General features: G+C 45.8%; 1 protein-coding gene across 1 annotated transcript; it reads right to left on the bottom strand.

Moving 5' to 3' along the window:
- Positions 1-13,778: 13,778 nt before the first annotated feature.
- On the bottom strand, positions 13,779-20,716 carry LOC130486790 (pulmonary surfactant-associated protein C-like). Its single transcript, XM_056860087.1, has 5 exons — positions 20,654-20,716; positions 18,088-18,402; positions 16,192-16,329; positions 14,691-14,792; positions 13,779-13,838 (listed from the first exon to the last, which is right to left on the bottom strand). Exons 1-5 carry the CDS (start codon positions 20,714-20,716, stop codon positions 13,779-13,781), a joined length of 678 nt encoding a protein of 225 aa, XP_056716065.1.
- Between the last annotated feature and the right edge of the window lie 4,956 nt (positions 20,717-25,672).

Below are 25,672 nucleotides of genomic sequence, written 5' to 3'. Positions count from 1 at the left end.
CAGCTAAAAGGATTAGGACCTAGATCATGTGAAAGTCCTGCTGATCTGAGTGGAGAGTCCTGGACCTGAGAGATCCATGTGGTGACTCAGTAAGGCAGCTTCATGTGTACATCTCCATGACTATTTCCACCCCCCCATCACTTCTCTTTACTTAGATTCACTTGTTCTGCCTTGGCTTATTCAAGAAATTCTCAGTTAAGCTTTAATGCTTCATTTGCCTTGTTTGATATAAATTTTCAGGAGTAGATTGGAGAGTTCAAAATAAGCCCTGGAAAATGGGGTCGCTTGGCTGCTGTCATTGAGGGGATGTAAAACAGGCTTGAGTAGCATCCGACTCATCACGCCAACTGTAGCTCCTCACCCAAGGATGACAGCCCACCAGTAGCTTAGAAAACCTCTTGCTCTTTGCCGGGCCTCAAAAAACGTGACTCTGGAGCACCTGGTGGGCCAGGATACATGGGCACCAGGCTGCCTTTGGCCTGGCAGGTTACACAGCTATGTGTGCTGGTGTTTAATTGGAGCAGACCATGCTCTTTTTAATCAGTCAGGTGACGATGAAGCGGCAGGCTTGCCTTTGTTCCCTGCTGGAGAGCCCTAACGTTCTCTGACAATTGCATTAGCCACTCGCGTAGGATGCAGCTTCACGACATCCTCCTGTAGGCAAAGAGCATTTTCCTCTGCGGAGGGTCTCCAACTGTTGGTGGCTGTTCCTGGGGCCAGGTAAGTGAAGCTGATTCCCCCCCCCCCGACTCTAGGTTGGGATCAGTTCTCCCAGCTCTCTTTGAAGCTCCTTTAGGGGTTTTTCTTTTCCTTTTAAGCCACTGTCTAAATAAGTGAATTTCCCAGTTTTTGCTAATTCCCAGCTTCTCTTCAGGATCTGGTATTGCATAGTGGTGAGAAAGGAGGTCTGACTTGGGAGGTTATTGTCTAAAATCTCATCTCATCTGCAAAGTACCTGGGAGATTTTAGACAAGATCACTCAGCCTCAGTCTCATCTGCAGTATGGATATTGTGAGGATGGATGTTGTGTGTTAATGTATGCAAATCCCTGAAAGTGTTCTATAATTCTTAAGGGTTGTTTACTCCAACGTAACTGAAGCTGCATTCTATTTTCATGGGAATGGCTCCTCTGTTTTCATTTATACATTATAGCAATTTGCTGTTTGCACGCTCTTCTCCATCCTGAGCTCTTAATAATAACCCTTTTTTTTGCCATCAAGTCACAGCTGACTTAGGCCACCTTGTAGGGTTTTCAAGGCAAGAGACGTTCAGAGGTGGTTTGCCATTGCTTGCCTCTGCGTCACACCCCTGTTATTCCTTGGAGGTCTTCCATCCAACTACTTGCCAGGGTCGAGGCTGAGAGTATGTGACTGGCCCAAGGTCACCGAACAAGTTTCCATGGCAGAGTGGGGATTCGAACCTGGGTTTCCCAGATCCTAGTCTGACACCTTAACCACTACACCACACTGGCTCTCTCCATCCTGAGCTCTTAAAAAAATAAGCCTATACTACATATTATATATGAGTATTTGACGAAGGGAGCTTTGACTCTTGAAAGCTTATAACCTGAAAATCTTGTTGGTCTCTAAGATGCTACTGGACTCGAATCTATCTGTTCTACTACAGACCGACACAGCTACCCTCTGAAACTATATATGATTAAGTAGTAATATTTTACATGTTATGGTTTGGTCCTATTATCTGGAGCTATTAAGTGGAAAAACACCATTTGGATAGGATTCTTCTTTGTTGGGAGAGATTTTGAGTGTTGTAGCTTCCATAAAAGTGTGTAAGGGTTTTGATCTCCCCACTCCTGGGATCATTTGGGCTATTGTAAACCTTGATCACATGAGCAGCGTGTGTGTATGTGTGTGGGCTGGGTGAGGCGATTGCTCAGCACTTTTCCAGTGCTTTGTTCTGCTCCTGTTCCTGGAAGGTTCTGCTGTTTCATTTATATTTAGCAGAGCCAGTCCTGGTAGGCTCTCCCCCCCCATTGTTCCAGGGGAGGGGTCAGGGTTGTTGACCGGGAAACTACCTTCCATCTGGAAACTAGTCTTTGGACCTGCCTGGATCTCCACCAGCATCTGAAGAAGTAAACTCTGATTCAAATATTGTTAGTCTTTGCCACTGGACTTCTGTTTTGTTTCGTAGGCTGTGGTGAGAAGTGCTGTCAAGTCACAGAGCTGACTAATGGCATCCCTGTAGGGTTTTCAAGGCAAGAGACATTTGGAGGTGGTTTGCCACTGCCTTCCTCTGCGTGGGCTGAGAGAGTTCTGAGAGAACTGTGACTGGCCCAAGGTCACCCAGCAGGCTTCATGTGGAGGAGTGGGGAATCGAACCCAGTTCTCTAGATTAGAGTCTGCCACACTTAACCACTACACCACGCCGGCTTTTATTTTGTTGGCTACCCTTCTGAAATCTCCACTACCGGTAATAACGTATGAAGTTACCTGTGCCCAAGAGCAGATGGGGTAGAATTGGGAACCTCCTGATCTTTGTCCTGCTGATGGGCTGATACCATTTCAAGGAAAAACTGAAGCTTTCACCAAAATTAAAAAGTGCATTAAAGAGCTTGATTATAACCGCACTACTTTTCATTCTCGCCGTGTTTGCTCATCCCAGTTCTTTGGAATACCATCACCACGTGGTTTGCCTGCTTATACTTATTATTTGAAAACTGTCTTTCTAGAGCTTTCTGTTTAGCTAGACTGAATGCTAACCCCTCTATGGTTATGCAGGGCAGAATTTTGAATATACCATACCCAGACAGGACCTGTCCTTGCTCTTCTGGCTCTATCGATTCATTAGCTCATGCCCTCTTGGAATGCCGCTTTTACGAGGAACTTCAATCACATTATATCTCTCCCCTTTTAATATATAAATTTAATGCCTCTGTGTCTGACATAATGCCTTTTTTACTAAGTGACAGGGATCCCAAGGCTACATTGTCAGTGGCAAGATTTGTTTCAGTCCTTATATCCCTCATACATTAGATATATGCTGCTCAAGATCAATGGATCAAGGAGCTTCTAAGGGATAAAGGAAAGGAAGGATACCATTTCATTACTGTATTCTGCCAAATGTTGTTATGCCAATAAAGGTACCTGAACAGATACCATTTCAAATGCTGAAAGGTTGCATTTTCCTTGTAGGTTCTGGCAGAGTTCCAGCCTCCTCCCTCCCCCAATATTTTGTTTCCCCCTAGCCTGACTCTAAATGGTCCTGATTTCGGCCAGGGTCATTGGCTGGAAAACATCTGGATTCTGGCCTTCTGTGTGTGGTTCACCAGATGTAATATTTCACTGAGCAGCAAAGTATGGACAATCCAGCCACCTGAAGGTCTACACACTGCACACTACTGTAAACCTTTGTCTTCTCCCAAGCAATATTGAGAATTGTGGTTGTGGAGAGCAGGGTGGGATGGGATAGAATCTCTCTCACCTTTCATTGGGGGAGGTTTCACAAACCAAATTCTGTGTTTGTACGATATGGTGCAAAGTTCAGCATCCTGACAATCTTGGCTTTCGTGTTCTCAAATACAAGTTTCTACTCTGGCAGAGATTAACTGTTTGAAAAAACAAGTGCCTGAGAAATCTCAGAAGCAGGAAGGAAGGCAGATTGCACATAGCCAGCTCCAGCTTGGCAAATTCCTGGTGATTGGGGGGAGAACCTCAGCAGCATAGAGTCTGTCCACCAAAGCAGCCAAATTCTCTAGGGAAGCTGATCTGTGTAGTATACATGTGATTGGTCAATTAACTGTATTAATAAAACTTGACTTGATCTGTGTAGGAATGAGAACAGGTAGTAATTCTGGGAGAATTCCAGGCCCCACTTGGAGATTGGTAATCCTTGTTACACATGGGGAAAAGTGAACTTCAACACTCTACATGTGCCCGGTCTAGAAGCAGGACTTTTTATGGAAAATAAGCCAATGAGCAACATGTACTTAGATGGATTTGGGGGAGGATGTGGCACAGTGCACAAAGCCCTTTCCCTTCAATTTAACACACGAACACATGAAATGCCTTATACTGAATCAGACCCTCGGTCCACCAAAGTCAGTATTGTCTACTCAGACCGGCAGCAGCTCTCCAGGGTCTCAGACAGATCACCTACTTGCCCAGTCCCTGTAACTGGAGATGCCGGGGATTGAACCTGGGACCTTCTGCATGCCAAGCAGATGCTCTACCACTGAGCCACGGCCCCTCCCCAATTTACTGTGCTTACCTGCTGTTGAAATATTCAGGTTCATGCATTTTTAATCCTGCCCATGTTGTCCATCCTCCATTTCTATTCCAGGTGAGGTGCAATGACAAGAACGTGGACCACCTGGTGTTGGATAGCAATGCTCCTGGTCGCTGTTTTCAGTGATGCTGCAGTCGGCCGCAGAGGAGGAGGAGGAAGAAGTGGTGGCAGCAGCAGCAAAAGTGGAGGGTCCTCCTCGCGCGGGGGCTTTCACTCCCTGCCAAAGAGCAGCAGCAGTGGGCAAAGCTCCGGCCGTCATGCAAAGCTGGCCGGAGCAGCGGCCGCAGGGGCAGCAGTGGGCTACGGCCTGAGTTCTCTTGGGAGGTCTCACTATTCCCGAGGAGGACAGAGCTCTTCGGGTGGGAAGCAAATGGCCCAGCCTGGATTCCAAAACCCCAATTGGTCAGATCCCCTGGCGGAAGGAGGGCTCTACAGCCAAGCTCCCAAGGAGGCTAGTGTGGCGATTCTCCTGACCTTCTCTCTGATAGTGTGTGGGGTCACTTACATTGTGTTCCAGAGCTAAAGGCGGAGCCGCACCAATTGTTAACAGCCAGGCGAACAGTCTGGGTGGTGTATATTTTGGTTTGGGTTGCTGTGAGGGCTGATCGCTCACACTTAGGTGTTTACCAGTGGAGGAAATGAACAGGTGCAGGCAGGTTAGGAGTTCTGGTACTTGTTTTACGCTGATATGGGAGGATTATTATAAAGCTTTAAAGAAAAGTATACCATGCTGTCAGTGTACTAGCAAGGAAGGAGGGGGTTCTATTTCATTCTGGTCCTGGGGCTCAGGCTCAAATGGATACTCTATAGGGTTGCCAGCTCTGGCTTGGGACATGCCTGGGGAAGGTGGAGTTTGAGGAGCAGAGGGAGCTCTGCGGTAGGGTGGCCAACCTCCAGGTACTAGCTGGAGATCTCCTACTATTACAATTGATCTCCAGTCAATAGAGATCAGCTCCCCTGGAGAAAATGGTGCTATGGCAATTGGACTCTATGGCATTGAAGACCCGCCCATCCTCAAACCCTGCCCTCCTCAGGCTCCGCCTCAAAAACCTCCCGCCGGTGAAGAAGAGGGACCTGGCAACCCTACTCTGCAGATATGTGATGCCATAGACCCGGGGTGTCAAACATCAGGCCCGCGGGCTGGATCTGGCCCCTTGAGAGCTCTTATTCAGCCTGCCAGCCAGCCAGCTAGGGTTGCCAACCTCCAGGTACTAGCTGGAGATCTCCTGCCATTACAACTGATCTCCAGTCGATAAAGATCAGTTCACCTGGAGAAAATGGCCACTTTGGCAACTGGACTCTATGACATTGAAGTCCCTCCCTTCCCCAAACACCACCCCCCTCAGACTTTGCCCCAAGCCTCAGACTTGGCAACTCTACAGCCAGCCCCTGCTCTCAATCTGGGCTGGTGAGGCATGGCCTGGCTTGACCAAGTAACATTTATGTCATATCTGGCCCTCGTAACAATTGAGTTTGACACCCCTGCCAGTGACTGTGTTCTCTGAAACTGCTGCTTCCTCCAGAGGAATTGATCTTTGTCATCTGGAGATCAATTGTAATTCTAGGAGTACTTTGGGCCCCACTTGGAGGTTGGCAAACATAGTGCTCTACCAACTGCTCTAGCAGGAAACCACGACTGAGTGGTAGAACTCATGGGTTGCATGCATAAGGTCCCAGGTTCAGTCCCCGTCATCTCTAGTTAAAAGTATCTTGTGCAGTAAGTTTTGGGAAATGCTTTATCTGCCTGAAACCCTGGAGTGCTGCTGCCAGGCAGAGGAGATGGTGCTGAGCCTGATGGGCCAGTGGTCTGACTCTGTGTAAAGGCAACTTCATAGATTCAAGACTCAGTTCTAAGTGTGGAGGGACAGAGAAGACAGTACATGCTCAGCAGTTCATCATTATCATGGTTTCTTCTCCCATTCAACCAGACACTGAAAGGGGTGGTGGTAATGCCTGTGGCTAGAGAAGGAGGGATGGGGACTACAGAACTGAAGCTACCTGTAAGAGATTTTTCTGCTTGTGCAACTTAAAAGTTTGTGCACAAGAAGAAGAGTTGGTTTTTATATGCTGATTTTCTCTAACTTTCTAAAGGAGAATCAAGCCAGCTTACAATCTTCTTCCCTTCCTCTCCCCACAACAGACACCTTGTGAGGTAGGTGAGGCTGAGAGAGTTCTGAGAGAACTGTGACTAGCCCAAGGTCACCCAGCTGGCTTCATGTGCAGGAGCGGGGAAACCAACCCAGTTCACCAGATTAGAGTCACTATTCATGTGCAGCGGTGGGGAATCAAACCCGGTTCTCCAGATTAGAGTCCACTGCTCCTAACCATTCCACCACGTTGGCTCTCCATGCTGCAGAACAATGAAATCCTAAACAGAATCCTAAACATGCTGCAGAGACTGTGAAATTCTAAACAGAATTATGCCCTTCTAAATCTGTTTATGTAGAAGGTGTGTTTAGGATTGCACTGTGAGCTACATATCTGACAGTCCCCTGCTTAAATTTTGCCTTTGTGCCAGATGATCTCCAGATGACAGGGATCAATTCCTTTGTGCCAGTGGCCTTAGGTAAGTCATACTCTTTCCACCCTCATCCTGCCCATCTGTAATAGGGCCCCCAGAAAGGAGACTATTGTAATATTCCACCTCCATAGACATTGTCTGCATGCATTCCCGTGTCCTATGCATTAATGGCCATTTATGCTTGGTAATTAGCAGCGAGTTCCAGGCTGAAGTGCCATGCATATTTTTTGGTGTTCTTCACACTGAACCATCATTCTAGAAGTCACTGCAAAGCCAGTGCATACCTGCTTTGCATTTCTTAAGAGCCCCTTTAATGTAACCTTTTGTATTTGCTCCGCCCCTGCCTCGAAGCATCCACTCAAGCAAGCGTGAAGAATCACAGCCGCCGGGTTAGCTATGCAAACGACGATCGCTAATAGCTGTGCAAATGAAGGAACAAAGGAGCAGGCGAGTGGGGGTGGAATTTCTCCTCTTGCATCGGGACCGTGAATAGTCATTCTAAAGGTCGGATTAAAAAAATCAGCATTGAGCGAGGAGCAGATTCAGCCCTGCATAAATGACCATTAGGAAGAAGATCATCCAGTCCCCAGCTCATGCCTGGATCCAAATGGGTCAAGCGTCAAGTCGGGGTCATGATCTCTGTGGCTCTGTCAAGTATGGCAGTCTCTGCCCTGAACAGCAACCTGATTACATGGCCCACTAATGGGATGGAGGGAGGGACAGTCTTTTACCATTAGAGCACAAATATGTCCAGAAAAGGGAATTTCAAGTGTCATCTCACTCTGCTTCAGGGATTTGAAAAGCTGCTTCTGGAAAACCGTAGAGGTGAGGGGCTGAATCCAGCCCCCTCCATGTCCACTAGTTGGGTGCTGGTGCCATCCTCAGTCTGATGAGTGCGGCAGATCTGCAGTCCTGGTAGCTGGATGGGGCTCTTTAGTGGAAGGGTCAGCATGCGTAGCAGTTGAGTTGGGAACATAACAGTACATTTTCCCTGGGTTTTCATTAGCACCAGAGATTTGTTTGAAAGAGATGGCCTTTCGGCGTCAAATCAGATCAAGTGTTTTGGATCCCTTCCAAAAGCTGGAGACCTGGGTCTACCTTGCATACCAGCCCTGAGTGATCTCATATGGAGACTGAATGCTTGGAAATTTATTTTTAAAACGGCTTATTTTTGGAAAGGGGCGGATGGCTGTACTGTACCATGCTGTGTTTTGCTGTTCTAAGGAGACGAAATGGTTGGCATATGAAATAATAATGAAAAGAGTCCCTCTGCTCAGAAGCCTGCAATAAATGTGTAAGAATGCAACCTTTCTTTACCGCCTCTTGTTCTGTTCCTTCGACAATCTTGACAGGAGCAACAATCAGTAATGAAAGCGAACAAAAGCATCGGCAAGTAAAAGCCAGCACTGATCCTCACCCTCTTCAACACAAAACAACTGTATTCTGGCTAGTTAATTGAAATGTGGGTTTTAAAAAAATTATTTGAAGAACATGACACTTGACCAAGGTAGAAAATCCACAAATTCCCAAGAAGTCTTGCAGAAAAGAGCTGATAGAAAAGTCAGGTCAGGATCCAGGAGCAGCAGTTTGCCAGCACATACCATGCAGAGCAGAGAGGATTCCCATCAGTCTCTCCTTCTTCGGACCTGTGCTGACCAATGCTCAGTCAATGAGGCAAGCAACATTCACAGTCCTTGGGCTTGCGTATCTAGGGTTGCCAACCTCCAGGTACTAGCTGGAGATCTCCTGCTATTGCAACTCATCTCCAGATAGAGACCAGTTCACTTGGAGAAAATGGCCGCTTTGGCAATTGGACTCTATGGCATTGAAGTCCCTCTCCTCCCCAAACCCCACCCTCCTCAGGCTTTGCCCCAAAAACCTCCCGCCAGTGGCAAAGAGGGATCTGGCAATCCTATTGCATTTCTTTAGAGCAGCAGGTTTCAAGCTGTATTCCAGGGAGCCTTTGGAGTCCTAAGGAAAGATAACTTACCCGTTGTTACCCATTTTCCTCTGCCATGCCTATCTACAAGAGAATGGTGGTTTTGTTCTAGGGTACATTGATCAGTTCAAGAGGAGCAATAGAGACACTAAAATTGCTGGACATTGAGAGCACATGCCCCATTCATGTAGGGCAAACTTGGTCCAAAATCCCTTTGCAATTGGTCAAGGATACTTTGGCAGACAAATGTTGAAATTTCAAGATGGAAAATGGAAAAGTGTTCTCTTGAGATTGACCCCTTACATGTGATGCACCAAAATCCTTAACATCAGCTGAGTGAACCATCTTAGAAATAATTTCAGAAGAGTAGCCATGTTAGTAGCAGCAGAGATAAACAGAAGTTTAGAAGCACTTTTAATGCTACCCAAATTTTATTCTGGTGTACTCTTTTGTAGACTGCATCCCATTTCTTCAGACTCAATGTAATGGTTCCTCACAGGAAGACCATTAATGCAAATACTGTGTTGACTTGTGTAGCAAAACTAATGAATGGTCTTTGTACTTTCCTTGATTAGACTTTAATTTTACAGATTTATATTTCACCCTGTAATTCCTGCATTTCATGACCCCTTGACCTTGCTGTTCTCCCACCCCCAACCTCCTATGTAAGATGACTGCTTGATGAGGCACCCGAAGAAGTGAGCTCGAGTTCACAACAACTTATGCTGGAAGAATATTTGGTGTCTTCAAGGTACCACAAAACTCTTGAATAGAGTTGATCTGTATTGAGAGCACAGGTCTATATCAAAGTATTCTCATGGGGCCCTCCACAACGGTGAATTGCCCTTCTGCTCGAGACTCACTCACCAAAGTCCCTTGAACAACTTCTGTGCATGCTAGATAGTCTCTACAACGGAGCATGCTTCCTGTTGCGCTAGCACGCAATGTCTCACTGAAAAGCATTGATCTTATGCAAACAGAAGCACTAGTACAACAGGAAGCATGCTCCATGGTAAAAATTACCTTGCACGCACAGAACTTGTTCATAGGATTGAAGCCTATGAGTCTGGCCGCCTTCTAAAGTCACTTGAAGACTGTCTTATTTTAGAAGCCAGGCTAAAGTCATTGAGTAATTTTAACTAGTTTTTCTAGACAGTGTGTTACACTTTCCATTCAAATTGAGTTTTTATTTGTTTAGCATTTTGTGGTGTTACTTATTTCTACCGCAGGTCAGGAAGTCAGGGCGGTTGAGAAATCAAAGGTTGAAACAGAGCCGAAACAAAATCCAACTTAACCAATTTAGGCATCAAATACTTGCAGAGTATTTTAATATTTAGTGCATAATTCATATTATACATCATCAACATGTTTATTATTATCAGTGTCCACAGTGCTTTACAGGATGCAAAGCGACCGATCCCTGCCCTATGAAGCTTACATTCTAAATTTTTACATAGGACACAAAGAAAAGGGAGAAAGGAGGAAGAGGAGATGCGCTGGCAGAATATATGTTCTTCTAAAGTAAAGGTAAAGGTAAAGGTCCCCTGTGCAAGCACCGGGTCATTCCTGACCCATGGGGTGATGTCACATCCCGACGTCTCTAAGGCAGACTTTGTTTACGGGGTGGTTTGCCAGTGTCTTCCCCAGTCATCTTCCCTTTACCCCCAGCAAGCTGGGTACTCATTTCACCAACCTCGGAAGGATGGAAGGCTGAGTCAACCTTGAGCCGGCTACCTGAAACCGACTTCCGTCGGGATCGAACTCAGGTTGTGAGCAGACCTTGGACTGCAGCACTGCAGCTTACCACTCTGCGCCACGGGGCTCATATATGTTCTTCTACTTGCATTAATTCAGTACTTGATTTGATTTCCTCTTGATATTTGACACAATTTCAATAGGTAACATGCCTGGTGTATGCCAAGTGACATGCAGTGACAATTTGTGCTGAGCTTCTGGCAGTGGCACTCTAAGTGTTTGATGGTTTGCAACTGATGGCATTTGGCAATGGCCAAGAATCAAGGGAATGATCAAGAATCAAGAGAATGTTAATGGTTATAGGCTGTGATTCTATGCTATTTACCTGGGAGTAAGTCCCATTGAGTATAATGGTATGTGCTTCTGTATAAACATGCCTAGAGCACTTAGATTTGAAGTCCAATCTTTAAGTTTCAAAAAATACATTCAAAATGGCATATTTCCTAAATATTTTGTCCAAACTCCCAAGTGAGGGCAGCTAGCCAACTTCCTATCGACTGAGCTATTATTTATTTGCAGCTTTTTAAATCCGCCGTTCTTTGCCGGATTCAAACACAAGGCTATGGTTCTTTGCTATTCTGTACTTCTTTTTTGATAGTAACTACTTCCGGCTAGTTTTTTGGGAAGAGTTGTTGAGGACCAGCGGTGGGGGCGGGGAGGGAGGATCCAGAGCCAAAGGAATGGGCACTTGAGCAGCTACCACAGAAAAGTTGTTGGCTGCCCTGGAATAGGGGAGGGGCTGTGGCTCAGTGGTAGAGCCTCTGCTTGGCATGCAGAAGGTCAGTTCCCCTGGAGAAAATGGCCGCTTTGGCAATTGGACTCTATGGCATTGAAGTCCCTCCCCTCCCCAAACCCCGCCCTCCTCAGGCTTCGCCCCAAAAATCTCCAGGTATTTCCCAATCAGGAGCTGGCAACCCAAAAACCCTGCTCACCAACATTTCCCACCTCCTACTTCTGAGGTAGTCAGCCTGTGACTGCGCTAGGGTCGCCAGGTCGTTCTTCACCACTGGCGGGAGGTTTTTTGAGGCGGAGTCTGAGGAGGACGGGGTTTGGGGAGGGGAGGGACTTCAATGCCATAGACTCCAATTGCCAAAGTGGCCGTTTTCTCCAGGTGAATTATCAGCTGGAGATCAGTTGTAATAGCAGGAGATCTCCTGCTAGTACCTGGAGGCTGGCAACCCTAGTCTGCGCTTACCACTTTAGACTGTCGTTTAGGCCAGTAAGGATGCCAAATTCAGTTTGGGTAAATTACTGGAGATTTGGGGACTGTGCCTGGGGAGGGGAAGGAGCTCAGCAGTGATGTGATGCCCCAGAGTCTGCCCTCCGAAGCTCCCATTTCCTCCAGTGGTAGAGAAAGTCGGCATATAAAAACCAACTCTTCTTCTTCTACTACTTCTTCTTTCTGTTGTGCAAGTTTTTGACATGGTCAGGATTTCTGCGTGCGGAGGAGCATTCAGGCTTGCAGTACGAAGTGGGCACAGCCCAGGTTTAGGGTTATTGCCACTGTGAGAACCAGGGCAAAGAACGCCCATCTCTTCCAGCCTGTGCTGGCTGTTTCTCAAACATGGGACCCACCAGGAGGCTCTGTCGGCACACAGCACAAGCCCCTTTCAAAGGACTCTATTCCTCAGTCTATTATCTGCCACCTGCTGGGACTGCGCTGCTGTCACTTTGAGTTAGTGTTAAGAAGTCCCTATCATTTATTTAAGCACCTTCATATTTCACAGCAGTCCATTCAGGCATGATGATAGCGAGAAGAAATGGAGTAGGCAGAATTGCCTCTCTCTTTTTGGCTTCTTTCTCTCTCTCTCTCTCTCTCTCTCTCTCTCTCTCTCTCTCTCTCTCTCTCTCTCTCTCGCTTCATTTTTCTGTGCAGCTAGGAGTCCTTATAACTAGGCCCTACATGATGCCTGAGGCAGCCTTCTTTCAAGGCAGCAGAAGTGGCTGCCAGTAAGGGTGGGAAGACAGCAGAGCAGCCCGAGTGACAGTTCAGTTAGGGAAGTTCTTATTTGCAAAGGGGAGGAGAGAGCCAGACAGGGAGTGGTCCACAGGGAGCCCAAACAGTTTGGACTGGCTTCTCAAATATATATAATTCAGTATTGCAGACCGCTTACAGTCTCGGGCACAGTCCTATGGAGGATTGCTTTTAGGAGTCTGGCTTCAGGCATTAATTCTATGAGCAAACAGAAGCACAACTTGTGCACATTTCCTATATCTGCATATGTTGGTAACCCCCAAAGCCACTCTTGGTATGCTGAACTGAGCCAAAGGGTGAGAGCACCGCAGCGCTATTTGTGTGATCACCCCTGAATCAAACCCTGTGAAGTCCTCTAAAAGCTGCTCAGAGGTGTTCCATTGAGGGGCAATCATAGAAACAAAGAGTTGGAAGGGACCTCCAGAGTAATCTAATCCAACACCATGCACAGTGCAGGAAATTCACAACTAACTCCCCCCCTCCACACCCCCAGTGATGCCCGTTCCATGCCCAGAATATCCCAGGTTTTAGTCGTCTCTCTTGAACCTGCAAGCTAGAGAAGGAAATCAGATAAAATCTTGGGAAGGTGGGAATCCACCTTCACATAATTACCCTGATGTCTGCAGGCTGGTCATCTAGGGTTGAAGCAGACAGTGTTACATGTCAAGTGATGGTCATGAAATCCAACATCTTTTGGAGATAACTGCTCCTTGCTGCAAGTGTTCTCATATCTCCTGTGGCTCAGGCCTGAAGATGATTTACTTCCTTTACACCTTGCCATTCTCTCCATGGGGGCCCAAAGCTGCAAAGATGTGGCAGGCGTTGCTGGGGAATAAGATGTGATGCCTGGCAGACCAGGGGACAGAGCCTAGTAGAGCCTGGTGATGAGGGTGAAAGATGGCACCAGTTTGGTCTACCTGGTGCCTTACGGTTGGAGCTTGAAAGATAAGGATGAAGAAGAAATACAAAAAGTTCTCATTTGAGCCAGCCAAAGAACAGCCCATCCCTTTGATTCATGCTCTCCACCCTGAAATGTTAGTCTTTCCCCCTAAAGACCTGAAAAGATGCTACAACCCTCCCCTCTGCAAACCCCGCCCTCCTCAGGCTCCACCCAAAAACCTTCCGCCGGAAGTGAAGAGGGACCTGGGAACCCTAATCCAGGCCCTCCCTGTTCCTGGGATGCCTCTGGCATGCTACTTTTGACATAGCAAGTACTCTCTGCTCCCCAAATGACTCCACCCAGGAAGAAGCAGTGGCCACTCCTATGGTGGCACAAGAGAGATGCGCACTGTCTCTGACATGAGATGGAGAGGAATTTATTCCCCTGTAAAATGCAGCAGAGCCTATGGGATGACCTCTGTGCTGGAAAAGGTGATGGCTAAGTTCTTCCGCCTCTGTGTGGACTGGGGATCAGAGGGGATAACATTTCAGTAAACATGTCCAAGATTTGTCTTTCAGTGTGTTGGGGTAGATGAAATAAGACAGGTACTTGCCCTGGACAAATTTGTCCATTGCCTTTCCCTGTTTTTGGAGAGACAACTAGGGTTACCAACCGCCAGGTGGTTGCTGGAGATCTCCTGGGTTTACAACTGATCTCCAGATGACAGAGATCAGTTCCCCTGGAGAAAATGGCTGCTTTGGAAGGTGGACTCCATGGCATTATACCTCACTGAAGTCCCACCTCTCCACAAACCCCATCATCCCCAGACTCCACCCCCATAATCTCTAGGAATTTACAAACCAAAGCTGGCAACCCTACAACTGACAAGTCTAAGCATATAAACTGATAATTGGTTTGGGTGGACACATGGATTATATACAGAGGTTTGAAAGGTGTTATTGAATGAAGTTGGAACTCCTTGGTTTCTAGGTACGGTTGATACCCGCACTGAACATCTCTGGCTGCTCACCTTGTTAAACCCAGAAAATGGGGACCTGGCTGCAGAGGATGTTAATTGTAGCACCCAAGATGGAATAGTCAGCTGGGGACAGAAGGAACACCTCCTCTTCCTCCCTCTGCATGGGAGATGTGATGGATAGGTTGGTCTATACATGAAAACAATAGAATTGGAACCAATCTAGCATTCTTCATAAGAGTCACTTAGGCTATGACCTGTGCTTGTTTGACAATCAATCTCTTGACGAGTAGATGCATCCTCTCCCCATTTGCAAATCCACCAGGGTTTCCCCATAAGTACCACAATCTCACAATATTTCCCTGCAGTGCAACTTGTGTATCATGCTTCTGCTCCTACCTGGAATTTTTTCAGGATAGTATCTAGGCCTTGGATGTTCCCCTTGTCCATTGTGGTGATGAAGCAGGCCTTTCTGTACCAGGATTTGTAACCAATCAGTAGCTGTTTGCAGACAAAGGCATGCTTTTATTAAGATAGTACAGCATCATTGGTGCTATGCAATTGTCAAATGCCAATGATCAGGTATGGCTAAAGATGACATGGAAATGCATTACAAGGATGGTGGTTCAGTTTTTGTATTTTCATAGAATCATAGAGTTAGAAGGGACCACCAGGGTCATCTAGTCCAACCCCCTGCACAATGCAGGACATTCACAACTACCTCCCCCACACACCCCAGTGTCCCCTACTCCATGCCCAGAAGATGGCCAAGATGCCCTCCCTCTCATCATCTGCTCTAACTGTTAGAAAATTCTTCCTCATGTCTACATGGAAATTCTTTTGATTTAATTTCAACCCATTGGTTCTGGTCCGACCTTCTGGGGCAACAGAAAACAACTCGGCACCCTCCTCTATATGACAGCCCTTCAAGTACTTGAAGATGGTTCTCATATCCCCTCAGTCTTCTCCTCTTCAGGCTAAACATACCCAGCTCCTTCAACCTTTCCTCATAGGACCTTTGTGTGACATCTAGTAGAAACTCTAGGCTGGATCACACTGTAAATTTTCTCCATGGTAGAGCTGATATTAATGTGTTATCCAGCTCTACTCTGTGCATTTTTAAAGCACCAGGGGTCTGGAAGTACAGCCTCTGGCAGCAGGTTCAGGCACCTCGCACCCAGTACCACCAGAACAGCCTGCAATTAGAAGGAACTGCTGGCCTCAACTTTGCTGATGTTGTAGCACCACCATTGTAGATGGCCAGAGGATGCTCTGTTGAACCAAGAAGAAGAAGAGTTGGTTTTTATGCCCCACTTTTTCTCTGCCTTTAAGGAATCTCAAAGTGGCTTACAATTGCCCTCCCTTCTCTTTCCCACAACAGATATCTTGTGGAGTAGGTGGGGTTGAGAGAGTTCTGAGAGAACTGTGACTAGCCCAAGGTCACCCAGCTGACTTCATATGTAGGAGTGGGGAAACCAGCCCGGTTCACCAGATTAGAGTCTACCGCTCATGTGGAGGAGTGGGGAATCAAACCTGGTTCTCCAGCTCTTACTACATTTATGTTAAAAATATATATATTACTGAATTCATATTGAAATTTTTTCACTCAAGAGCACATACATTTTGTGATAAAATCTCACATGTATAATTTGAGGGGCATTTGGGCAAATTTTGAATAGTGACAGATATTTTGTTTCAGTTCTGCTCCATGCAGTCGTGTAGGCAACCAAGGGGCGAATGGGTGGTATGAACTAAACCAGCTGGTACACATTGGGAACTGGCAACCATTTGTGAGATTGCAGCAGCATGTTGAAAGTGACAATCGGGTCATGGCACAGCCTGAACGGCCAAGGTCCTTCTCAGCCAAAGACCTGCTTCTCCTGTGGCCTCTCATGCTCACCTTGCCAAAGTAATAAATGACTGTGGCAGGGTCATTGATTCCATCATCCACGTGGAAAGTGGCCACTTCTTCCTGATCCATGGAGAGATTCAGCTGGGACTCTCTCCCTTCCAGCCCTTCAATAGTCATTTGCAAGACCTAAGAATGAAGAACAGGACATGCCATGGTGAGAATACTTGTTTTTCATTTTCCCCTCCCAGCAGCCCACCAGTCCCAGCTCTGGGCAGCAGCCAGATCTGGTGGAGATGGTAAGCAGTACTGAATTTCTAAAAGGAATTGTGCTAGGGCTTGAGTCTGCTCCCTAGACCCAGATGCTTTGGTGATCTGGTTGTAGTTAATAATACTATTAGTCTTTAGATTCTGCTGCGGAGTGTTCTGAGTGCTCTTAGAACATAAGAACATAAGAAAAGCCCTGCTGGATCAGACCAAGGCCCATCAAGTCCAGCAGTCTGTTCACACAGTGGCCAACCAGGTGCCTCTAGGAAGCCCACAAACAAGACGACTGCAGCAGCATTGTCCTGCCTGTGTTCCACAGCACCCAATATATTCAGCATGCTCCTCTGATCCTGGAGAGAATAGGTATACATCATGACTAGCATCCATTTTAACTAGTAGCCATGAATACCCCTCTCCTCCATGAACATGTCCACTCCCCTCTTAAAGCCTTCCAAGTTGGCAGCCATCACTCTTATATATTCATCCTCATAGCTCATACCCTACCAGAAAATATTTTTGTTAGTCTTTAAGGTGCTACTGGACTCTTGCCCTTTGCTACATATTCATCCTCAGTAATCCTTACAACAATCCTGCAAAGTAAGTCAGTATGGTTCCTGTATTGTAGATGGAAGTCTGGATTAGAGTTGGTGTCTTGTCAAAGGCTACTTCAAAAGAATATAAGAAAGATATGAATGGAAGACTTTCTGGCTCACCATTATGCTCCAATGGCACTTTAGTTGCATATGCACATTCTTGTTTCATGCATTTAATAAGCTCTGACATAGGAAAATTGGTTCAGAGTTGTGTCCTGTATCAATTAAGTCTATCTAATCTTTTATTAACCCTCCCTTACTCTGTAGAATACAGAGCCGTGTGCATGCTTCTCTTTCCCCATTTTATCCTTACAACAACTCTGTGGCCTTTTATGCAGGGACGTTTCCCCGCAGTCACCCCTGCCTACTGCTTCAGGGTTTCCTTTTGATTATGCATGCCTCTCCCGACAGTCAGAGGTCAGCTTGCTCTGCCTGTGTGTTTTGCCCATGTTTTTCAGGTGCTGTTTAGCCAGAATCTGGAAAATGTGGGCAAAATGCACAGGGAGAGCGAGGCAACCTCTTAAGGGCAGGTGCCTCTAGGAAGCCCACAAACAAGATGACTGCAGCAGCATCCTGTCTATGTTCCACAGCACCTAATATAATAGGCATGCTCCTCTGATACTGGAGAGAAAAGGTATGCATCATGACTAGTACTCATTTTGACTAGTAGCCATGCACATGTCCACTCCCCTCTTGAAGCCTTCCAAGTTGGCAACCATCACCACATCTTGGGGCAGGGAGTTCCACAATTTAACTATGCATTGTGTGAAGAAATACTTTTTTTATCTGTTTTGAATCTCTTGCCCTCCAGCTTCAGCAGATGATCCCACATTCTATTATTAAGGGGGAGGGAGAAAAGCTTCTCCCTGTCCACTCTCTCCATACCATGCATGATTTTATAGACCCTATCACATCTCCCCTTAACTCTCTCCTTTCTACGTTAAACAGCCCTAAGTGTTTCAACTGCTCTGCATTTTGGTTGCTCTTTTCTGCACCTTCTCAAGCTCTGCAATATGCAAAACAATTGTCCCGTTGAATGTATTGCCTCCCCCCTCATCAGGGTCCTCTCCCTTAACCCTCCACTCACCGTCTCAGTGTGCACCTGGGTGATGAACAGCCCCATCAGAAGAGCACCCACGATGATCACCACGATGAGGACGATGATCACCACGACGATCAAGAGCCTCTTGATGTGCACGGGGCAGCTGGGGAACTTGGGTAGCTTGCACAGGAGGCTGGGGAGGCAGCAGCAGAGCCGGCAGCAGCAGCCGCAGCTGGGGGGGCAGCAGCAGCTGGGGCAGCAGCAGCAGCAGTTGGCGCAGCTGCCGCAGCTGGGGCAGCAGGAGCAACAGTCGCAGCAGGGGCAGCAGCCCAGAAGGTCTGGATCCAAGGCCTGGTGGTGCTACGGAAAGGGGACATCGGAGGGCCAAGGTGATTCCCTGGCTGGGAGGCACAGCTCAAGACACAATGGGTTGGATCCTGTTCCTCTCTATTAATTTATTCCTTCATTTATTAAACTGTTTTTACCCCACCTTTCCTTTTGGCTCAACTTTGAAGTTCTCCTCCAGTCTGAGGAGTCTTCCTACAACTTAAAGGTGTCCTCTGTTGGAGGAACAGCCACTTAAGCTGAAGCTGGAGGAAGGGGTTACTTAGAGAATGGCTGGACCCAGCCCAATTTTTAAAAAAAAGTTACGAATGATGTTATCCTTCAGGCATATGACTCAAGAGGACTTCCCTTTTCCACTTTCTGCACCACCCAGCCTGCAGCATGGAACCAAATTTAACTATGGCTGAGATGTGACTTTTCTAGTACTTTCATCCCCCACCCTCCTTTCTTGTTTCTCTTCTTCCAAAAGATTTTCATGGCCTTGTTAGTAATACCCGTTTTATGACATGCCACAATCTAGTTGTGGAACCATGGTAGGACTGTTCCAACTGTTCCTCTTTACTGTGGACACCATTTTCTGTTCCTTGTCCATGGTAATTCACTGTCCATATTTTTATTGGGGGGGAGATACCTCTTTAAAAAAAATTTAATGGTGTAATTCTTTAAAGTTCAGTTCTTCCCACCAAGTGTCTAGAATTTAATCTCAGAGTGGGGAACACATGCATGTTATCTCTACGGCATATCTGTATCTGTCAGCACATGAACACTCAGGCACCAAGCGGTGGACATCCTGCTGTTCTACATACTGTAGCTGCTGAGGTACGTATTGTAGGACAATTAGGTGTTTCTGGTATATTTTTAACCAAAAGAACCCTCCTTTTCTTGATTTTTAAACCAATTTAGGACAGGGCTATTGCAGGCTAAATGGCAGGTGGCGAAGAGGTTTCAACAATGTGTAACATGGGAGCTTACAAAGTGTTCCTTGGAAGAGGATTATATGTCCCTGTTGGCATCTATGAAACACTGGAGAAATGCTTCTGTGTCCTGCCTGTTGAGATCAAGGGTCTTGCTGACCCCTTTCCAAACACCCAGGGCAAATAACAACAGTGAATAAAACATAGGGCTGAAAACACCAACACAGATAAGATATATCATCTACCCCTTCCCTCATTGGCTGTGGTGAGCAGGACTCCAGGAGCATCTCAACCATTATCAGAAATCCCAACACTTCTTGACCTTCTATTTTGCTCAGACCTTGCAAAGGCAATTGATTATTGGTTCTTGTGGGTAATCCGGGCTGTGTAACCGTGGTCTTGGTATTTTCTTTCCTGACATTTCACCAGCAGCTGTGGCAGGCATCTTCAGAGGAGTAACACTGATCAGTGTTACTCCTCTGAAGATGCCTGCCACAGCTGCTGGTGAAACGTCAGGAAAGAAAATACCAAGACCATGGTTACACAGCCCGGATAACCTACAAGAACCAATGAACTCTGACCGTGAAAGCCTTCGACAGCAATTGAATAATATGTGTAAGTTTCCTAGACAGCGAAACTGCAATCAGCAAAAAGGATCTAGAAACGCTAGCATTAACTTTTTGCATAACAGCTTCCACCAACAGGCAGGATTCGCACTTTATTTTATTTTTATTTTATTTACTTCATTTATATCTCACTTTTCTCCCCAATGGGAACCCAAAGTGGCTTACCTCATTCTCCTCTTCTCCGTTTTATCCTCACAACAACCCTGTGACTGGCCCAAGTTCATCCAGCAAGCTTCCATGGCAGAATGGGGATTCAAACCTGGAACTCCCAGATCCTAGTCTGACATTCCAAAGTTGACACCACAGTGGCTTTTTGCATTTGAAAGGCACAGAACTATGCATGAGTTCCATGACACGGCCCTTATAGCCAAAGAAACACTGAAAAATCTATATAGTCTGTTGCACAGAGTCATTACAGCATTTACTTGCATGGAATGTGTGTGTGTGTGTGTGTGTGTATGAGGACAAATTCACACACACAACTGATCTTAGCGAGACAAAAGGTCTAGCCATCTCGTTCATACTTGCTGGGATTGTGCCTTTACTGTAACGGAGGTTGCCTTTGTTTTCTATGGGTCATTGTTGCTCAGATTGCTTTTATGCTTACTAAAATTGGTGTTGACGTCCATAGGAATTGCAACAAAGAAGTAGGGTAACGGCAGGTTCATGCAACTATCTACCCTGATAGCTTTTTAAAAGCATAATGCCCATAAGGGTGGGACTCACCATTGGTGGTGGGCGGAGGAGTACTTCTTTAGTGACAACTTCCATCTTCTCACTTATCTCCATTGTCCCCCCACCTCTGCTGCGCCGCTTCTGCTCCCTGCCCGCTCTGAACGGAGTGTGTCATATATATGAAGCCAAGAGGTGTTGTAAAACAGGTGGGGTGCCTGCAGCTAAGAGCTTTTGATAAGAAGGCAGGCCAGGAGCCAGATTTTCAATTTTGCTTTTTATATATATAGAATTTGAGAACTTCATTCAATGCCTCTTAAGACCCAAGGAGGTGGCCTGGATACTTAACATGAAGTAGCATCTAAGGGCAAGTCCTCCACTGATACAGCCTCATTGTTTAGAGGACTGTAAATGTTCAACTCTGAGGGCCAAAGTATACCCACGAGTCTACTCTTGTGACATCAATACCCCCTTATGTGAATGAGGTGGCCTCTCTCCATCTCCTTGACTCCCTGTTTTACAAACAATTTGAAATGTCCAAAACAATCATTTGAAAATGATTTCCCTCTCCTGAACCTTCAAGCTAGGAGATCTTACACTCTTTCAGAACAAGGGGACTGGTTCTTTATGGCTCAGTAACCTTTCAATACAGTGTAGTTGAACACTGGGATCAAATTCAATGTGGAATGACATTTCCTTAAATGCCACAGGAACACATCTTTTAAGCACATTTTGTTCTGTGCCGTGGCTTGGGGCTTTAGAGACAGCGATACTGAGTGAGAAATGCTCTTGTCATTCACTTTGAACTCGGAGGGGTATCTTATCTGCGCACCAACCCTGTGATGTAAGCCAAGAGCAAGTGATTTCCCAAAAGCAGCTAGTGAAGTTTCATAACTGAGCAGCAATTAAAACCAGACTAACTTTTGCCCTTGGTTGTTAAGTGCAGAAGCGTCTCATGGAGGTAGCTGTGTCTCTGTGTTGTGACCAGTTCAGATCAGACAGGAACAGGTCAGGAAAGTGGTCATCTTTATCAGCAGTATTTCCCCCTTTCTTTTCAGCTGTTTTGGCAGAAGATTTTTATGACTTCTTTATGTACAGCAGTCCAGCTCCATATATTTACCCTGTGCCCTGTCTTCGTGGCACTTGCCTTCCCGCAGCTGATCTTGAACTTCCTTCTGTGTCCTTCAACCTGCCCTTTGAAGAATTCTAAAGTGGGTCTTGAGGAAATGTGGAAATTCTGAGGATTTTGGATTCTTCCCGCCCCCCCAAACACACGCACAAAGTCACGTCACTAGGGCTTGAGGACACGTGAAGTATTTGCTTTCTAGAATGTACCAGTTTTATTTGGTTTTATAATTTTGAGAGCACGCATGTCCTTCCTTTACAATCTAGATTGTGTCAGCTCAATGGTACACATTTTTGGCCTGGGTTCTCTTTTCTTTGGCTGATTTGCCTTTTGCGGCTTCAAATGCTTCTTAAAGAGGTCTTTTTACTCAGGTGAGGGTCCTTGTGTTTTCCCCAGTCACATAATAGAAATCTTTGTCAGCTATGCCAAGAACATGATGCATAATGCCAGCTGCCAAAGGGTAGGGAAAGAGCTAAAGGAACTGTACCCCAGGAACATCAGCTCACAGTTGTTTTCAAACAGCAACCCACGGGGAGTATAATGTTTGCTCTCCACTGAGAATAGACAGAAAAATGCTGTATTGTATTATTAAATTGTGCACAGTATGTATTGCATTAGTCAGCCTCCATCTTTTCTGCAAAGGTTAGAGACTGGGAAATAAATGGCAGACTGGAGATACGTTTGCTAGTTGCATTTGATATGGAATCCATATGCAATGCTGGCACTTTCTTATCTATCAATTATCTGTGCTCCTTCTGCTTTAATCTTGTGTTTGCGTGTATATACTTATTATATACACTTCTGCTTTACCCTGTCAGCCATCAAATGGCAAGGTTTTTGGGTTAACAGTGGTCAGAGCCCACTCAAATCTGAACTAAACTTTTAAAAATAACCCCCTGCCCACACACACACAGATGAGGAAGGGAGTTTTGAGGAGATATTGCTAACAATAAAACAATGATATACAGCATCAAAAGTCAATCCAATAGTCCCAAAGTCAGTGGGAGTGAAGAATACATCTCTCTTTTTTTGGTCTTAAAGAGATAAAATCAATTCTGAAGGTATAGGACACTGAGGAAGGAGGCTATCTTCTCTTTTTAGACCCTTTCTCTTTTAAATGTTCCTCCTATGACATTCTGAGTTTGGCTCCTTTAATCACTGTAAAGTGACCAAGGACTTTGCTAAAGAATTGTCATGGCTGTAGCCCTAATCAAATGCCTAACAGAGCTTGGGAAAATGACTTCCAGCTAAAGGCAGATGCAGTTTTGAACGGGGGCTGGGGGAGGGGGAGAGGGGCTGGAAGTAACATTGCTAACTTCCAGGTGGTGGCTGGAGATCTTTCTCTATTACAACTGATCTGCAGGCGACAGAGATTAGTTTCCCTGGAGAAAATGACCATTTTGGAAGGCGGAATCTATGGCATTCTACCCCAAACCCCGTCCTCCTTAGACTGTACCCCCCAAATCTCCAGGTGTTTCCCAACCCAGAGCTAGCAATCCTAGCTGGAAGTCTCTAGTTGCAGCTGAAATGGGGAAGGCAGCTGGGGTGGAGGAGAGCTGTACATGTTGCTTGTTCATGCAGTATGGCTGTACAGCCAGCTCCATGTTTATTCTCACCACTATGTGCTGCTTGCATATAAAGATGCCTTGTGTTTCTATTGCTGTGTCTCCAAACAGGGTTGCCAACAGAACTGGAGAAAGATGTCCCATCCCTTTTAATCGAGGCTTATTTAACAGGTAAGGTAACTCCTCACAGATTTTTTTTTTTTTTGCCATCAAGCCACCCCATAGAGTTTTCTGTGCAAGAGACATTCAGAGGTAGCTTGCCATGGCCTGCCTCCACGTCACAACCCTGGTATTCCTTGGAGGTCTCCCATCCAAATACTTGCCAGGGTCGAGGCTGTGTGACTAGCCCAAGGTCACCCGGCAAGTTTCCATGGCAGAGTGGAGACTTGAACCTGAGTTTCCCAGATCCTAGTCCAACACCTTAACCACTGTACCACACTGGCTCTCCCCCACAAATCTACACTACGACTTTCAATATTTCTGTGAAAGTACTATCTGGATACTGTGAATGGGTCTGCCACTATGGATGTGGGCTAATGTTACCCAAAAGAATTTTAATGACAAAAGAATCCTAACATTCCTCAATGAGGTCAGAGTGTTAAGAGAGGGTGCCTTGTTGGCTCCGTTCTAGTGTCCATCAATGCTTGGAGACGGTGACTCTTCTGGTCTGAAGGGTGCTGTAGGGGTGTGCATGTTTTAGAGTGCAGGATCTTTTGGGGGATCTAGTGAGGCCTGGACAGTCTGCTGCCCTGAAGGAGTGACTCTGCTTCCCAGGGCGCTATGCTTGTGGAGTTATAAATAAAGCAAATATCACACAAAACCACCATCGTTATTCCCTTACTCAATGGGAAACAGTTTGGGTAGAGCTCCTGGAACTTTTTGCAACTGTGGAAGTAGGGTGTATGTAACAACACTATTGCACGCATGCGTGTGTGTGTGTGTGTTAAGTGCCGTCAAGTTGCTTCCGACTCATGGTGACCCTATGAATCAATGTCCTCCAAAATGTCCTATCTTTGACAGCCTTGCTCAGATCTTGCAAACTGAGGGCCGTGGCTTCCTTTATTGAGTCCATCCATCTCTTGTTGGGTCTTCCTCTTTTCCTGCTGCCCTCAACTTTTCCTAGCAGGCCTGTCTTTTCTAGTGACTCTTGCCTTCTCATAATGTGACCAAAATACAATAGCCTCAACACTATTACAGATGTGAATTGTTGTTTCTTCATGTTTGTATGGAATTGTGGTGTCACGAGCGGAGTGTGCCGCAGTTCCTTAACTGGATGGCCTTCTTTTGATTTCCAGTTTACTACCTGCTGGGAAGGAACCTAGTGGAGGTTTTTGGGTGAAGTCTAGTGAGATACAGGGTTTACTGGCTTTTCAGACCCCAATATTGGTTTATCTTTCAGACCATGGTGTGATTGGTCCAATGAATACAATCCTGGCTGGGAGGTAACTCAGACCTCAAAGTATAGGGAACTGGAATACCAGTGCACTAGCCTGGAAAGGGATGGATAATTATGGAATAAGCCCAATCTAATTTCTTGTTCTCTCTTTGCCACGGACAGTTCTCACTCTGTTTGTGATTCTACCATGCAATTGTAAAACCAGCTGAATAGAAATCAGGAGACTGACCAAATATGATGCAAGAAAACTGGTTTATTTTATTGTAAAATTCAGGTCCCAAATAACACCCAAATGCAGCTAGTACAAGATTTGGTAGGAAGCAACTCTAGAAAACCACCCAGAACACCTCGAGCTGATTGGAATAATGTTCCAGGTCTGGTCTTTCAACTGATGTGCAGTAATTATTTCTGACTTCTTTGTACCACATGAAAGTGCTTCTCCCTTGGGTCTACTCAGCATGTGGAAAACTCCCAGAGATATCAAATTAATTAGTAACATGATAGTCACAGAGCTCATTTGTTCTCAAGCGTCAGTGATTAAATCTTGATAGTCAGCAGTACTAATAATCCCTATTCAGCAGGTCAGTATATATGTTGCAGGTTGCCCGTGCAAGCACAGAATTAAACACTCTGAGGATTTCAGATTTCATTTTTTAAAAGCAACATGTTTTTCCCCTGATGGTGGTAGAAAAAGAAGGAACTATGAGAGGTAAAGAGTACAAAATAGGAAGAAGGATGATTATGGCTGCATCCTAAGAAGACTTCCCTGGGAGTAAGCGCAATCGGACAGGACTCAAAGCTGAGTAAGCCTGCCAAGGATTGTGCTCTACAGTATTCATGTGGAGGGGAACATTCAGCTGTCTTGCAATGTCCCCTCCTTTCATGCCACCTATTTCCTAACTGTGAAACTTAGTTCTTACAAAAAATTCTGATTATTTGATGTGATACAAATGACACATATGCAAGTTTACTTGTTTGCCAGCATG

Source organism: Euleptes europaea, chromosome 14 (genome assembly GCF_029931775.1).
Source record: "Euleptes europaea isolate rEulEur1 chromosome 14, rEulEur1.hap1, whole genome shotgun sequence".
NCBI classification, from domain to species: Eukaryota; Metazoa; Chordata; class Lepidosauria; order Squamata; family Sphaerodactylidae; genus Euleptes; species Euleptes europaea.
This window is presented reverse-complemented; position numbering and strand designations above follow the sequence as displayed.